Below are 17144 nucleotides of genomic sequence, written 5' to 3'. Positions count from 1 at the left end.
TCATTGCTGTTGAGTCAGAACCAACACCAGGGGGTTTTGTGGAGACTGTAAATCACACGTCTGCCGAGCCACTGGGGATCAAACCACTAGAGGTGGCACCCCTGTGTTCGTAATGCCACTCCTTTGGACTATGCCACTAAGCGAACTAAAATTTGACTACAACTAATGAAAAGCTAAGAATTGTGAAATATACTTTAAATCACAGAAACAGAGTGTCTTAAAAATGTTTCTCCATTGAAAAAAGACTCATTTCTTTCCTTATTAATTTGCTATATAACTATATATGAAGATACTTTATCCTTCCTCAGACAGGTCTGGCCTTTGTCCTCAGATTCTGAAGTAAAAATCTCTAAGTCCTTGGAATGTTAAGTCTGATAAGAGTGTTTCCACTTTCCATGCACACTGGGCCCATCAGATAAGACTGACCAATGTGATCAGGCTTTGGAGCTTTGCTCAACATCAACAATGTGATTTAGGATGGAGGATTTGGGTTGTGATGTCTCAGTTGACATTTAAAGGGCCTGGTGACTGGAGACTGAGGTCAGTCTTGCCCACATGAAGACACAATGATGACACTGTATTGCTGTCAAGCCAGAAACTACTCACAGCTCTCTGGGATTATGTGGGTGCAGATGACAAGAAAGGAGATTGACCATCGTTCATTACATAGACTCAAAAGCCTGTGTGTACTCTCTTACATCAGTACCAAGAGAGTGCATGTGTGACTCACAAGCAAAGGACAGCAGGAAGCTGTAGTTATGTCTCAAAGCCTACTACTGTCTGGCCTATGTTATTCCTTCCCACGCTGATTTTAATCTGTAGCCTTTAACTGTAATAAGCTGGAAGTGGGAGCATAAATTAGAACAGCATTCATAGTGGCAAGAAGCTGTGGTGCAATCTCAAAGGCACATGGTTGGAGGACACCAGTTGCTCTGCAGGAGTATGGATAATCTCCTCCCATGCAATTAACCGCCTCTGAAAACCTACCAGAGGGCCAGCTATGGGTTGGTTCCAACTTGGCAGTACACAACAACAAAATACATCAAAGGCTTTCTATGGGCATGTAACAGTGTCTTGGCCCCTCAAACCTTCCCAGACTCACCAATGTTATTATAAATCTGAAGTACAGTCCTTGAAATACACATTTATAAACATACTATATATCAGTGGATGTGTCTTTTTTTAAAAAATTCATTATTTATTGTATGTGTACCATCAAATCAGATCTGACTGGTACAAGGGAAGACTGCCCCTCCTTTTCCAACAGAGCAACTGGTGGATTCGAACCGTAAAACTCTAGGATTACAGTGCAGCTTCTTCCCACTAGGACACCAAAGCTCCAGGGGATATGTCTTGGAGAAGGTGCACCCACATTTGCCTTGGAGGCAAACATGATAAAGCTTCATCTCACATACTTTGGGTATGCTGCTGGGAGAGGCTGTATGTACTGGAGAGGGGTATCACGCATGGGATGGTGAAGGGATGGCGAAGGAGAGGAAGACCCTCAACCAGGAGCGTTGACACATGACTGCAGCAATGGGCCTGACTGTGTCAGAGATTATAAGGATGGCACAGGACAGAATGGGGTTCAGATCTGTTGTTAATGGGGTTGCTATGGGTTATACTTAACTCAATGGCACCTAACAACAACAAAATCAGTGGAAACACATGCTAATTAAAGAGCCCTGGTAGCACAATGTTATATAACGGTATGATAATGATGACGACGATGATGATGACGTTATTATTGTTAGGTGCTGTCCAGCGGGAAGTAACTTGAAGCTTATCTTCCAGCTGGTTTTCAGAGGCTGTAAATTACACAAGAGAAAACCGCTCATCCTTCTCCCTCAGAGTAGCTGGTGGATTCGAACCACAGGCCTTTGTTTCAGCAGCGCAATTCCTTACTAGAAAGCCACCAGAGTTCAATGGTATTACATAATCATATACAATAATGGTATCTGAAGCACTAAGTTGCTAGCTGAACAGTCAAAAGGCCAGAGGTTCAAACACATGAGCTGCTTCAAGGAAATCAAGACCTGGCAGTCTGTACAAGTAAAGCTGACAGCCTGAAACAGTTAACATTATATTTTTACACAAATTATGTGCTCGTCACACAATTTTTTACAAATGTGCCCTCCCAAAAAAAGTATTTCTAAGCATACTGTTAGCTTGGAAATGCATGGCTGAGGAGAGGGAAGCTTAATATCTGTTGTTGTTATGTGCCGTCAAGTCGTTTGCGACTCATAGCGACCCTATGCACAAGAGCCCTAAACCCTGCTCTATCCCGCCCCAACCGCACTGCCTCTGACACATCCATCCCGATTACCCTAGTCACCGAATCAATCCATCTCATAGAGGGTCTTCCCCTCCTGCGCTGTCCCTCCACCCTCCCAAGCATGATGTCCCTCTCCAAGGACCCGTGCCTCCTAGCAACATGTCCAAAGTATGTCAGACGAAGCCCCAGAATCCTTGCCTCCAAGGAGTAGCTTGGTTTAATCCTCTCCAAGATGAATCTGTTTGTTTTCCTGGCAGTCCATGGTACATTCAGTACTCTTCTCCAGCACCACAGCTCAAAAGCATCCACTCTCCTTCTGTCCTCCCTAGTCATTGTCCAACTCTCTGATGCATAACAAGCAATTGCAAAGACCATGGCCTGTATCAGGCGCACCTTAGTCTCCAGAGAGACACCGTTGCTCCTGAGTACTTTAGAGAGGTCCCTAACAGCAGACTTTCCCATCGCGATATGCTTTTTGATTTCCTGACTGCTGGTGCCAAGAGTGTTGACTGTGGAGCCGAGCAAACTGAAGCTGTGAACAATCTCAATCTCTTCGCCATCCATCCTGACGCTGCCAACTGGTCCAGTGGTGAGAATCTGTCTTCTTGACACTGAGCCTCAGTCCATATTGAAGGCTGCAGTCCTTGACCCTTCGCAGCAAGTGCATGAGGTCCTCCTCAGTTTCAGCAAGCAGGGTTGTGTCATCTGCATAGCGCAGATTGTTAATAGATCTTCCACCAATCCTGATGCCACAATTCTCCTCATAGAGCCCAGCCCCTCGGATAATCTGCTCTGCATACATGTTGAAAAGGTATGGAGACAGGATGCATCCCTGGCGTACACCCTTCCCAATTTTGAACCATGCAGTGTTACCCTGCTCTGTTCTGACTACTGCCTCTTGGTCCAAGTATAGGTTTCGCATTAGCACAATTAAATGTTCTGGGATTCCCATTCTTCTAGAGTCAGCCACAGTTTGTTATGATCCACACAGTCAAATGCCTTTGCATAGTCCATGAAACACAGATAGACATTCTTCTGGTATTCTCTGCTTTCAGCTAAGATCCATCTAACATCAGCAACAATATCCCTAGTACCATGACCCCTTCTAAACCCAGCCTGGACTTCCCGCAATTCTCTGCTGATGTACTGTTCCAGTTCTTCAGTAGAATCTTGCTTGCATGTGAAATCAATGACAACCTATAATATCTATTACTGAGTAAAAATATGATATTCAGAAATAGAGTTGATACAATATGTTCTGTGAACAATGGAAGAGGAAGCCTGTCTTTGAATTATGGTGTTGGAGAAGAGTATTGAATATCCCCCATGGATTGCCAAAAAAACCCCAAACAGATATGTCTTGGATACGGTGCAAACAGAGTGCTCCATAGAGGCAAGGATGGAGAAGCTTCATCTCACATACTTCAGGTATGCTACCAGGAGGGAATAATCCTTGGAAAAAGACATCAAGCTGGAAACGTGGTATGTGAGAGCAACATGTATGGACAGGGACTGTAACAACCGGCTTGAGCATATGAGAGATAGTAAGATGGCACAGAATAGGGCAAAATTCAGCTGTGTTGTTCACAGTGCTGCTCTGTCTTAGACTCATGGGTGTCCAACAGCAATCTCCTGCAAAGGTTATCAGAGATCTAATAGCTTTTAAATTCTCTGTTGTTCATGGCATAAAATTTCCTATCATTTTACTAGATTCTTCCTCTTGTCAATATTATTCCAGTGTTCAATTTAAATGTGTTGGCTCTGAATTTTATTTTGTCTGAGATCAAGTGTTCTATGTTCTTTTGGACAGTTTTCATCTATCCCTTTATGACCTTTCAATGATACTTTAGTTTTGGTGTCTGTTTCTCTTACAAATAATATTTTAAATTTCCAATTTGCTTCTTTTAAAAGAGAGCTATCATCCACTTACGTATGCCATACATCCTTATTTCATGTTATTAACCACGTCTCTCCTCTTTCTTCTTCTGGCCTGACATTATCATCTCACTGGGGCTTCCCCTTTTCACCCTTACTTAGCACAAAGGGTTTTAAAAGTACCATCCTGGCTGGAGCTCTGCCGGCATAGCCCACAGACAGCAGCTGAATTGCTAATCCAAAGGCCAGGCCTCTCTGGTAGATCAAATATACCAGCTGTGAGGCAATCTCCTCCTATGGGATGACCTCTTTTCATAGGATTTACAGCTGCTGAAAAGCTTCTGGAGGTCAGTTATGAGTCAATTCTACTCAATGGGAGGAAGTTTGAGTTTTTTTGACCACTTCTAAGGCCTCTAGAAATCTGATCGTTAATTATCAGTTGTGACTGGCTTAAATCCAAGAGGTCTTTCAAATGACTTGCCAAATAGTCACAAATGAAAAAAAAAAAAAGAGCTTCTAATCTAATCTCATTTCACTTATAAATACGTATGTTGTTGTTGTTGTTACTATGAGCCGTTGAGTTGCTTGCGACTCATAGCAACCCTAGGTACAACAGGCCTAACTTCTATTCTATCTTATGCCTACCTTATTATCTGACAAACCTACCCTCATTACCCAAGTCACTGAATCAATTCATCTCATCAAGAGTCTTCCTTTCTTGCACTGTGCCTCCAACTTTGCAAGCATGACGTCCCTCACAAAGGACGGGTCTCTCCTTTCAACATGCCCTAAGTACGTCTGACAAAGCCTCAGAATCTTTGCCTCCAAGGAGCAGCCTGGTTTCACTCTCTTAGGATGATTTCACTCTCTCTAGGATGAACCTGTTTGTTCTCCTGGCAGTCCATGTTATATTCAATACTCTTCTCCAGCACCATATTCCATTTCTATCATCCCTAGTCACTGTTAACATTTTCTGATGCATAGCAAATATCTGCAAAAACCATGGCCTGAATCAGGCATACCTTAATCTCCAGACTGACAGTGTTGTTCTTCAGTACTTCTGAGTGGACTTTACACTGAATTTTCCAAGAATGGAACTAAATGTTAACATGTACATTAAGAGAAGAATTGTATTAATTTTGTTTACAAGAATCGTTCACCATTTCAGAAACTCATGTTGGTTCTGGTACATGAGACCAAGACATTCATATAAGTCTGTGTTTGTAACCACATGTATACTAGTTGCAGTTGTCCTCTTCTATATCTGATATTCTCCCCCCCCCCTTTTGCTTTAGAACTGAATTTTATTTCTGTTATACAAAAACTACTTCCTGGGGCCACTACTGGAGCCTGGATCCTCTGCACAGAGGTTCTGGTGTGAGTGTTTACAAGATGGTCAGTGAATTCCTGGTAGGGAGGCTTGTTGAACACAGTCTCTTTCCACAGGTCTGAGGTCAAGTAGCTAGAGATCTCAGAGATGACATCAATAGGGGCCTTGGTGAAGTTTCCGAGGGTAGCTGTGCAGCCCCTGGCTAAGGTGTAGCAATCAATTGCAGCCATCAGCAGCAGCTTCTTGGGCAAGGGGGCCAAGACAATTTCAGTGCCTTGGGATGTAGGGATGAGGTGCACCAGCAAAGAGCCTGTCACCTTGCAGGGAACAGTGTAAGGCCTGCAGATCTTGTTCCCCCAGAAGAGTGTCACACAGGGACAATGGAGAGCTTGGATAGGATAATGGCCCCACAGTTGACAGAAGCTTACCTCCCTGGAGCACTTAAAACCCAAGCTAATATGGCCATTACAGTCTCCAATAGCAATGAATGCCTTAAACCTGGTCTGTGGACCTGCACATGTCTGCTTCTGCATAAGTATAATTTTCAAGACCTCATCTTTGAGGGACATCCCCAGGAAGAAGTCAATGATCTCAGACTCCTTGATGGGAAGTGAGAAAAGACAGATCTCCTCCAAGGACCTGGTCTTCATAGCTTTGACCAAATGGCCCACCTGGGTGATGGGGAGCCACTCTGTGTCGTCATTTGTCATCAGCTTTGCCTCCTGGAGCTCCATGACCTCCCCACAGCTGCAACCCCCAGGCCCCTAGCCCCCATCTCCTCAATCTAACACCTCTGTCTAGTGCCTCTGTGGAAACTGCCAGGGGCTTTCATCCTGAGTCCTCAGGGCCCTCCCACTGCCCCAGTGTCATTTGCCACTTGGTGTTTTGTTTTGTTTTACCATAAAGAACATTTTTTCCCATCTCTAAAATTTTAATTGAGATTTTAATATAAGTTTATAGTGAACTTGGACTTCCATTCATTCATTGTTGCACATTTTCCTCCCTAACCCCCCAGTTCACTTTTCTCTTTGAAAAAAAAATCTTTCATTGTTGTACCATTTGGTGTTTTCTTGAAGAAGCTGATGTCCTCTTTTTTTTTTCCTCCAACTGTTTTGTTTGTCCCTGTTCATATTTATTAAACAATTGTTGTTGTTCTGTATTGTCACGCTGAAACCAACCCATAGCTGACACTCTGGCAAGTTTTCAGAGGCAGTTAATCACACAGGAGGAGACTGCCCATGCTTCTCCTGTGGAGCAGCTGGTAGATTTGAACCACATACCATCAAGACTGCAGCACACCTTCCTGCTACTAGGGCACCAGTGTTCCCTAAACAACAACTAGTTGGTTAATACTGCCAACAATTTCATCTTACTTGGGTCCACAGTCAATACTACTCTTAGTACCAGCAGTCAGGAGATCAGAAGATGTATACACTGCATTGGATAAGTCCGCTGTCAGGGACCTCTCCAAATCAGGAGCAATGATGCCAAGTTTGAGAACTAAAGTGCACGTGATTCAGGCCACGATCTTTTCAATCACTTGCTAGGCATCTGAGAGCTGGACAATGATTACGGATCATAGAAGAACTGGTGCCTTTGAGTTGTGTTGCTGGAGAAGCATCTCAAGGACTGCCAAAAAAATAAACAGGCATGTCTTAGACAAAGTGCAGTTAGAATGCTCCTTGGAGATCAGGATGGTGGAACTTTGTCTCACACATGCTGGGCATTTTTCTTGGCGTGACTATTCCTTGGAAAGGGCTATCATGCTTAGAGGGATGGAGGGTCAACAAAAGAGAGGAAGATGCTCAACAAGATGGACTGCCAGTGAGTGTAGCAACTGACTTAAGTGTGATGGAGATGGCGAGGATGGCACAGGATAGGACAGGGTTCAGATCTGTTGTTCATGGGATCACTATGAGTCATGCTTGACTGGAGAACACCTAACAACAACAGCAGCTGGGTGCAGAGAGTACAGAGTTTCCCGTATCAAGATGGGCAGGAAGTAACCAGATAAGACAGACATTTTCTTAATTATCAAAGGGTGATTTTCATTCCCAAATCAGTGTTCCTTCTTTTCCTTCCTATCTGCTGTAAAGGTTTGGTGCTACCTTGGATCCCAGGTGATCCCTAACAATCAAGCAGGTCTTCACAGTTAGCTTTGTAGCTAAGGTTCCAGTCCTTTAATGATTCCATCCAGGGGAAAAGAGCCATAACAAAGCAGCTGTTCAAGAGAGTTTCATCTCCTAATCAATCATTTGTGTACAAAGTTTAAAGTAAAATAGTTTTATAGACATGGTTTGAGAAAACTCCAATTCATCCCTTCCTACCCATTTTTCCCTCTACAGAGGCAAACCTTTTTTTATCTTTTAGCCAATTATTTTGGTGACTGCTTCATGAGATAACAGATTTATGTAATATTCACTGACTGACCAGCAGAAATACAAGGATCTAGTGATCTTGGCTGAAAGCAGGGAATACCAGAGGAATGTCTATCTGTGTTTCATTGACTATGCAAAGGCATTTGACTGTGTAGATCATAACAAACAGTGGCTGACTCTTAGAAGAATGGGAATCCCAGAACACTTGATCGTTCTAATGCGAAACTTATACTTGGACCAGGAGGCAGTCGTCAGAACAGAGCAAGGGAACACTGCATGGTTCAAAATTGGGAAGGGCGTACGCCAGGGATGCATCCTATCTCCATACCTTTTCAACCTATATGCAGAACAGATTATCTGGGAGGCTGGGCTCTATGAGGAGAAATGTGGGGTCAAGATTGGTGGACGATTTATCAACAATCTGCGTTATGCAGATGACACAACCCTGCTTGCTGAAACTGAGGAGGACCTGAAGCGCCTGCTGCACAGTGTCAAGGATTGCAGCCTACAATATGGATTGAGGCTCAATGTCAAGAAGACAAAGATTCTCACCACTGGACCAATCGGCAGCATCAGGATGGATGGTGAAGAGATTGAGATTGTACACAGCTTTAGTTTGCTTGGCTCCATAGTCAACAGTCTTGGCACCAGCAGCCAGGAAATTAAAAGGCGCATTGCCATGGGAAAGTCTGCTGTTAGGGACCTCTCCAAAGTGCTGAAGAGCAGTGGTGTCTCTCTGGAGACTAAGGTGTGTCTGATACAGGCCATGGTCTTCACAATCACCTGTTATGCATCAGAGAGTTGGACAATGACCAAGGAGGATAGAAGGAGAATTGATGCCTTTGAGCTGTGGTGCTGGAGAAGAGTATTGAGAATACCATGGACTGCTAGGAAAACAAACAGATTTGTCCTGGAGAGGGTTAAACCGGGTGGCTCCTTGGAGGCAAAGATTCTGAGGCTCCATCTAACTTACTTTGGACATGTTGTGAGGAGAGACCGGTCCTTAGAGAGGGACATCATGCTTGGGAGGGTGGAGGGACGGCACAGGAGAGGAAGGCTCTATATGAGGTGGATTGATTCAGTGACTGGGATAATTGGGATGGGAGTGTCAGAGACAGTGCGATTGGCACAGGACAGAGCGGAGTTTAGGGCTGTTGTACATAGGGTCGCTATGAGTTGCAAGCGACTCGACGGCACATAACAACAACAACAAGTGATCTTTCTGTCCCTGACCTTGACCACATCACCCACACACTTGTGCAATCTTCTAACAAAATGCTATCCCTTTGTTTAGTCCAATAATCAGTTTTTACATTTTCATGATCGGGCAAATGCTCTTTACGGCTGATTCATGTGGTGAATGATACTTCATCTTTTTCTGTAACATTTTCTGTAGTTCCTTAAAAATATTAAAAATACTTTTTAGCATTTACTTGCATTTCTTTGACTTTTCACAATTCCTTTCCATTGTCTAGATAAAAAGATGGTTAGACTTGCCAGGTATTGTACTCAATTCACATTCCTGAAAAAGTCTCTCCCACAGTAGAGGGACTCGGTCCAAATCCAACAGCTGCCCTGGAGGCCCAGTACAGTCCTCACCCTCTGATCTCCCTTTCACATTATCCTAGAAGTTACTTCTACCTCGTCACTGTGATAAATCTCCTGTTCTTTATACCTCCTATCTTAGTCTCCTTGGTGTTTGGTTTTGTTTTTTTTTAATTTATGCTTTCATTTTTGTCAACAAGCCTTTTCCCTCTACTCAATGCCTAATTAAAAAACAATACAAATCCACTGCCTCTGAGTGGCTTCTATATCACAGAAAACTGCCACTAGGCATCTAAGTCTTTCTAGGAAGAGACTGCCACAGCCATCTTTTCTCTGTGGGGCACCTGGGGAATTCGAACTGTTGACCGTCTGGTTAGCAGTGCAACATGTAAAATATTAAGCCATCAGGGCTGCTGAAGACCAGGCACATGCAGGGAAATGTTTCAGTTTCAATTATCTCCTGCTTGGTAGTTTGGCTTGCTCAATTAGTAATAATTAGATTTAGATTGCTACAGTTGTAGTAATTTTCTTTCAGAATTCTGAAGTCACTGTGGCCAGGTTGCTTAGCTTCCTATTGTGCTGCCCTGGCACAAACAGATGGATACACTAAGTCTAGAGTTCAAGAAAGATCAGCATCTTGCCTGGACTTGTTCTGAGACATTACTTTGTTGCCCATTTCAGCCACTTACTCATTCTAGGAGGGAGCTTTGGTGACTTACTGGTAGGAAGCTGCACTGCAATCACAAAGGAAGACAGTTCAAATTTACCAGTTGCTCTGCAAGAGAAGGTTGGGCAATCTCCTCCCATGTGATTAACTGCCTCTGAAAATCCAAACCAACTGGAGGGTCAGCTATGGGTTGGTTCCAACTCTACAGCAAACAACATAACAACCCATCCTTGAGTCCTCCATTGTGAGCCAAATAATTGTTTTGTTTTTATGTGCCGTCAAGTCACTTGTAACTCACAGTGACCCTATGTACAACAGCCCTGAACCCTGCTCCATCCTATGGCAACTTTATTGCCTGACACACTTACTCTCATTACCCCAGTCACTAAATCAATCCATCTCGAGGATCTTCCTCTCTTCTACTCTCCCTCCACTCTTCCAAGCATGATGTCCCACTCCAAGAACTGGTCCTCCAAAGTATGTCAGATGAAGCCTCAGAATTCTTGCCTCCAAGGAGCAGCCTGATTTGAACCTCTCCAGGACAAACCTGTTTGTCCTCTTGGTAGTCCATGGTATATTCAATATTCTTCGCCAGCACAACAGCTCAAAGACATCAATGCTCTACCATCTTTAGTCATTGTCCAGTTTTCTGATGCATAGCAAGTCATTACGAAGATTATGGCCTGGATCTGGTGCAGCTTAGTCTGCAGACTGACATCGTTGCTCTTCAGTACTTTCGAGAGGTCTCTGACAGTGGACTTTCCCAACACAACTAATCTTTTGATTTCTTGGCTGCTGGTAGGTACCAAGATTGTTTATTGTAGAGCCAAGCAAACTGAAGCTGTTAACAACCTCACTCTCTTCACCTTTTATCAGGATGCTGCCAACTGGCCCAGTGGTGAGAATCTTTGTTTTCTTGATGATGAGCTTCAATCCATATTGAAGGCTGCAGTGCATGGCCTTCTGCACCAAATGCTTCAAATCCTCCTCAGTTTCAGCAAGCAGGGTTGTGTCATCTGCATAAGATAGGCTGTTGATGAGTCTTCCTCCAATCCTGATGCCACACTCCTCCTCCTAGAGCCTAGACTCCTGGATTATCTGTTCTCCATGCAGAATGAAAAAAGTATAGAGATAGGACACATCCTTGGTGTACAGCCTTCTTGATTTTGAATGATGTAGTGTTTCCTTGCTCTGTTCTGACAAATGCCTTCTGGTCCAAGTATAGGTTTCACGTAAGTACAATCAACTGTTCTGGGATTCTGTTCTTCTCAAAGTTAACCACAGTTTGTAATCCACACTATCATTCCAAGAAGTCCTTTCAGCTTCACCAGCAGAAAGTCTATTGTTTATTATAAAGAATGTTAACTGGCATGTGTATTAAATCAGGGCACTGTGGTGGCATAGTCCATCGGGTCTCTATGCACCTGAGTTGACTTAGAAATTTAAATACTTACCAGTTACCAGTCTCCCTCAAATTGATTCCAACTCATGGCACAGAACTGCTATAGAGAGAGATGATGCCTGCAGATTACTGCAGGCTTTCATAAGATGTCCAAAGCACATGGGTAAATGGGTTCAAATTGCCAAACTTACAGTTAGTAGTCGAGCACTTAAATGCGCTGTCCTGGGACTCTAATATCATTTGCTGTTAGGCACTGTCCAATCAACTGCAACTCACAGACCAGAACATTGCTCTATCCTGTGTCATCTTTACAAATCTCCCTCCTTTGCAAGCCCATTGTTGTAGCAACAAACAAATGGATAGAGAAGCTCTGGTATACTCAAACAATGGAATACTAGGCTGCATTGAAAAACAAGGAACTCATGAAATATTATTCAAAATGGGTAATCCTGGAGGACAAAGACAAATACTACATGGTGCCACTGTTGTAAAACAGGACTGACATCGGGGTTGGGGGGAGACTGAGAAAGATGGATAAATAATGTATACTGTATTGAAACAGATGAGGGAGAAAACTGTTTAAAAGGGATATGTGATTAGGCATTTTTGTCATGACAGGAGTCCAGAGCGAAGGCTGCATAGTGGAGTGGACCTGGGGGGAAGGATTGTAAAACAATGAAAGAATTTTTCTTTTCTTTTTCCAAGAGGGGAGTGTACTGGGGGGAGGGCTGGGTGGGGAGAAAAGTGCAACAAGTAATGAATGGAAATCTAAAGTCTCTGTAAATTTTCATTGAAATTAACAATAATAAAAAAACTATGTAAAACTTAAAAATGTATAGCATTTTGTTGTGGAGACTAAGGACATATGTTCTAAAATATTTACCAAATATGTAACTATACAATCTTGTTAAAGAGTCTGTGGACACTGGCTCTAACCAACTACTATGCCAGAAAATACATTAGTTTAGATTAAAGAGAAAGAAAGTTAGAACAATATCAGCCTCCTGGAATTTTAGTGGCAGCAAACAGATCAAAGGAGCTCCATGTGTTGGTTTTCCTCTCAGAAGGGAAAATGACCATCGCTGGAGAAACTCTGAGGTCAGCAGGTCTCCTCCTTGGCTTCACAGGATGAAGCCAGTCTCCTAGGTTTCATAAAGTTGGGTACTTTCCAACTCAGTGGGATTTAGGGCTGTTGATAAGCTGTGCTAGGGAGATGGGTCCGCTGGCAATAGTTGAGGGAGTAGAGCTGCCATGCCCAAGAGGCAAAAGAACAAGGCCAACTGCGGCCCATGAGGTAGGATGACCATTCAGATAATGGGGTGCCCAAAACCAAAGGTGCAGAGCTGCCATATCTGAGGACACTGAAAGTAGAACCTGCCTCCTCCCAGAATCCAGAGGGAGCGGCCCACACTCAGGGTCTGGAAGGCAGGACCACTGCTCAGAGGGCTTCAGAAGACAGATGATTATTTCAAGCCTTGACAGCAAGGGTGATTTGCTCTATATCATTTTGGTCTAGCGTGGCTGCTTATTATCCTTTCTTTCCCTTCAATTTCTCCCACTTGTAATGGAAACGTCTACTTTGTGTCTGCTCTACCACTGTTCTTTGGAAACAGATAATTTAAATTCTAGATTTCACAGTTCACAGAGAAAAAAAGAATGTTGTTCCAGGATGGAATACACATAAAACTCTTACTCACATTTGTTCAGAAAATTCTATGTTGGAACCAGAGTTTATTTAAGAATTTTGGGATGATATAATGGGGTGAATGTTTTGTATGTAGGAGGACAAAGAATTTGAGGAGCCAAAGGATGTTACGGTTTATTAAATTGCCCCCTAAAAACACATGCTGTAAATCTTAGCCTCTATACCTCTAATAATAATGCTGTTGTTACATGCTGATTATGAGTCAGAATCGACTCATAATCACACAGGAGTTGTATTCAAACTGTGTGACTTTGGGTTGGCAGTGCAGCTCCTTACCACTAGCCCACCAGAGCGCCATGATACCATATGGAAGTGGGTTGTTCTTGAGAAAAGATAAGTGTAGGATATTTGCTGAGTCAATCCTTTTCTGAGATATAAAGAAATTAAACAAGTAAGCAGAGAGAGAAAGAGAGGGCAAGATAAATGGTTCTATGAATTAGGACGTCCAGTCTAATTAACTGTGAAAAATAAATTCATTTGTTAAAGCTATCCAATTGGGTAACTCTATTACAGTAGCAATAGATAACTAAGACAGACCTTTATAAATTTTCCCAAAGGATAAACTTTTAATAAGAGTTAATGTAAAAGTCTATTTCTCTGTTCCTAATGTCCACAGTAAATCAACAAAAGTTTCTGCCTTATGTTTAACTACAATTAGAAATAAAACCTAAAAAAAAATAAAATAAAAAAAGAAATAAAACCTATCATTATTTACTTCATAAACAGTTGAAAATATTTTTAGAGCCTTCCATCAGACTTCTCTATTTTTATATCAAATCACAAGAGATATTGCATTCCAAGTATATCTGTATACCCACCAGAATCTGTTTTAAATTATGCACTCTTATTTTATTACTTTCCCTCAAAGGCATGTTTATGGATCAAAAATAAGTCTAGCATATGGTAACAATAAAAGTTACACCATTTCTAAGCAGCACATTTCTAATGACTATCTAGCCATACAAAGACGGCAGAAAAACTAAGGGTTAGCAGCCTGACTGACCAAATACTGAGCAAAAGTTTGTTTCTGTCTTTAATATCTAGACTTTGCATATTGGTATTTAAAAACAATAAACAGTTGTGATGTGACTACTGTCAATGATGAAGTATAGTATCAACAGTCATCTTTTTAAGTTTAAAGTTGAATCTTAAAAAAAAAAGTCTAGATCTTAAAATGCCTCTAATTGAAATTTCACCATGAAAAGAAAATCAAATTGGGGGGGGGGGAGGAAATCATAAGGTTGCACAATTTGGTGGGTGGAGGGAGGGGTGGGTAACAGAAATGGGAAAGATCCAGTGGGGATCTGAAAAGACGGTAATGGTGGGCATAGTTCTTACAATGATTAATTGTCTAAAACAAAATGAATGGGAATGACTGTATGAAACACAATGTGATTGAAAGATAATATGAAATACAGTGTATATGAACTTTGTATGCAAACCAATATAAAATATAAACTAAAATAAAGATTAATGGAAATCAGAAATAGGAAAACTGACTACATTGCAGATATTGAAATTAATGTTTTTAAATACAAAGTGTCGAATGTAAAAAATAAAATCTAGGATTATGATGCTATGTAAACCCTTTTCGTAAATAAGCCTTTATAACTGATTTGGATTTGGGAATGTAATACACAGAGATTTTTCTATTGTTATGCTGTAGGTTGGCATAAGGTTTGAGCCATAACAAAACTTAAAAATTGTCACCGAGTCAGAACGGACTCACAGCTGACCCTCCACTGGGTTTTTGGGAGACTGTAAATTGCAAGCAAGAACACTGTCCAGAGGAGTCAGTGGTGGATTCCAACTACTAAGACAGGTGAGACCTTTGGGTTATTAGTGCAATTCCTGACGGACTACATCCCCAGACCTCCCGTTATTATAAAGTCGCGGTTATTTTGCCATCTGGTCGAGTCAAAACTAGCTCATAGCTAAGCTTTCAGCAGGTGTTCGGAGGCTGTAAACTACCCAGGAGGAGATGGCCCATCTTTCTCCAACGGAGCAGCTGGTAAACTTGAACTGCATGCCTTCAGGATGGCAGTGCAACTCCTTACCACTGTGAATGCGTAGTGCTTTACCCAGATAATAAGGTTTATGGAACTAAGGAAAATCTACATTGATATGAAGTAGAAAAGACTGTATAAACATGTGTGGTGCATGAATGAACGGAAATCCAAGTTTTCTGTAAACTTTCGTTAAAATCACAATAAAAATTTAAAAAGAATGATAGTTAATTTCACCTGCATTAAGTCCATCATTTGACTACATGGCTTAGATGACTATGGATTTTCAATTACAAGGTATTTTTTCTCCGCCAACCAGTATCCTCACATATAAAGGGCCAAAGAAGAGGCATACAGTTCAATTCTAGACAGGACAGTCCTGTTCATCTCACCAGATTGATGAGCCGTCTCATCGCGTGTTCATGAGAGCAAACACATTCACAGGGATCGAAGCCGCCTTCCGCCATGATGACCCAGCTTGATTTAACTTGACTGTTTAAGTCTGGAAGGAAGGAAAAATATTGTAAGACTGTTACTCAAGAGTTATGTTCTTGAGAGCTATAAATAATTTGTAGCTGGCTAGAGAAAAGGGGTGGGGGGAGCAGGCCTCCCTGAGATGGGCTGACACACTGACTGCAATAATGCACTCAAGCACAGTGATTATGAGGCTGGCATGGGACTGGGCTGTGTTTCTTCTGTCACACACAGGGTCATCACGGCTCAGAAATGCCTTGGCAACACCCAACAGCCCTAGCAACACCCAACAGCCCTAACAGTGTGAATATTTCATATATTGTATCTATATATCCATAACGTTGTTAAGAGCTATCAAATCAACCACGACTCACAGCGACCCCATGAATGGATCTGTACTCTGCCCTATCCTGTGCTATCTTCATCATCACTAATATACCTGAGCCCATTGTTAGTCACTATTGTCACTCCAACTCATTGAGGGACTCTTCCTCTCTTTCGCTGACCCTCACCCTTCCAACCATGATGTCCTTTCCCAAGGACCAGCTCCTCTTAAAAACATGGCCAAAATATGTGAGATCAACAGTTCTCTCGATCGATTGTGTAGTAAAGAGTTTGGGTCTTGCCCAAGAGGAGATCTGTCCTTAGCCCTCATCTTTGGAGAGGAAACCCGATTGAAATGCCTTTGCTTAGACTTAAGGTGACTATAATATACACTGGGCTGAGGCCAAACTAACAGTCACAGAGTGCACTAGTCATGCTAGAAAAACCAATTAGAAGACTCACAATAGGAGCTTTGCACCTTGTGAGATTAACCAACCTGGAAACTGGAGTTCAACCATGTAGGAATTAGTCATGTCAATGTAATGGAGCCCTAATAAAAACCCTAGACACCAAAGGTGGGAGAGTCCCTGGTCATCAACACTCAGTACCTACTGATCCTTGCACACGGATTCTCAGTGGCTAGCACATTCTGAAGACAATGGAAGCTTCCTATTTCGGAGCCCTCCCAGATTCTGCTCAATGCATCTCTTCCTTTAGTAGATTTAACCTGAATGTCTTCTCTGTAATAATCTGTAACCGTAAAGATGACAATTCAATAGGGTCTGTGAGTCCTATCAAATTATTCAGACTGAGGGTAGGTTAGGGATCCATCCCAACCTGCAGCTGGTGTCAGAAGTGAGGGCCATCTTGTGTATTTCGTAGTTTTGTTAACTCCAAGTAGCCATGTAGTTCATATTTATTAATGATCTCTAATCTGTGAATTGACATATAGATCAGTTATAAATATCTCATGTGAATTATAGAATAGGCTAAGAGGGAAAATGAGCAAAGATTTTGTGCAAGAGTTCATAGAACACAAGGATATGAACATGTACGGCCAAGCACAATCAATAAGAGTGCATCTAAATCCCAAAATCAATCTCCATAATAGTCTATGTGTTTCCTACTGCCAAAGGGGCCCTTTAGAGTAGTGAGAGAAGATC

General features: G+C 42.2%; 1 protein-coding gene across 1 annotated transcript in view; it reads right to left on the bottom strand.

Moving 5' to 3' along the window:
* Nucleotides 1-15650, bottom strand: part of SMIM14 (small integral membrane protein 14) — a 73714-nt gene extending 58064 nt beyond the window's left edge. The window contains 2 exon segments of the mRNA XM_006895402.1: nt 4550-4561; nt 15539-15650. Of these exon segments, the coding sequence (XP_006895464.1) occupies nt 4550-4561; nt 15539-15650 (124 nt within the window).
* Nucleotides 15651-17144: the final 1494 nt, after the last annotated feature.

The sequence above is a fragment of the Elephantulus edwardii genome, unplaced genomic scaffold (genome assembly GCF_000299155.1).
Source record: "Elephantulus edwardii isolate Elephantulus edwardi_28Jun2011 unplaced genomic scaffold, EleEdw1.0 scaffold00167, whole genome shotgun sequence".
In the NCBI taxonomy this organism is placed as follows: domain Eukaryota; kingdom Metazoa; phylum Chordata; class Mammalia; order Macroscelidea; family Macroscelididae; genus Elephantulus; species Elephantulus edwardii.
This window is presented reverse-complemented; position numbering and strand designations above follow the sequence as displayed.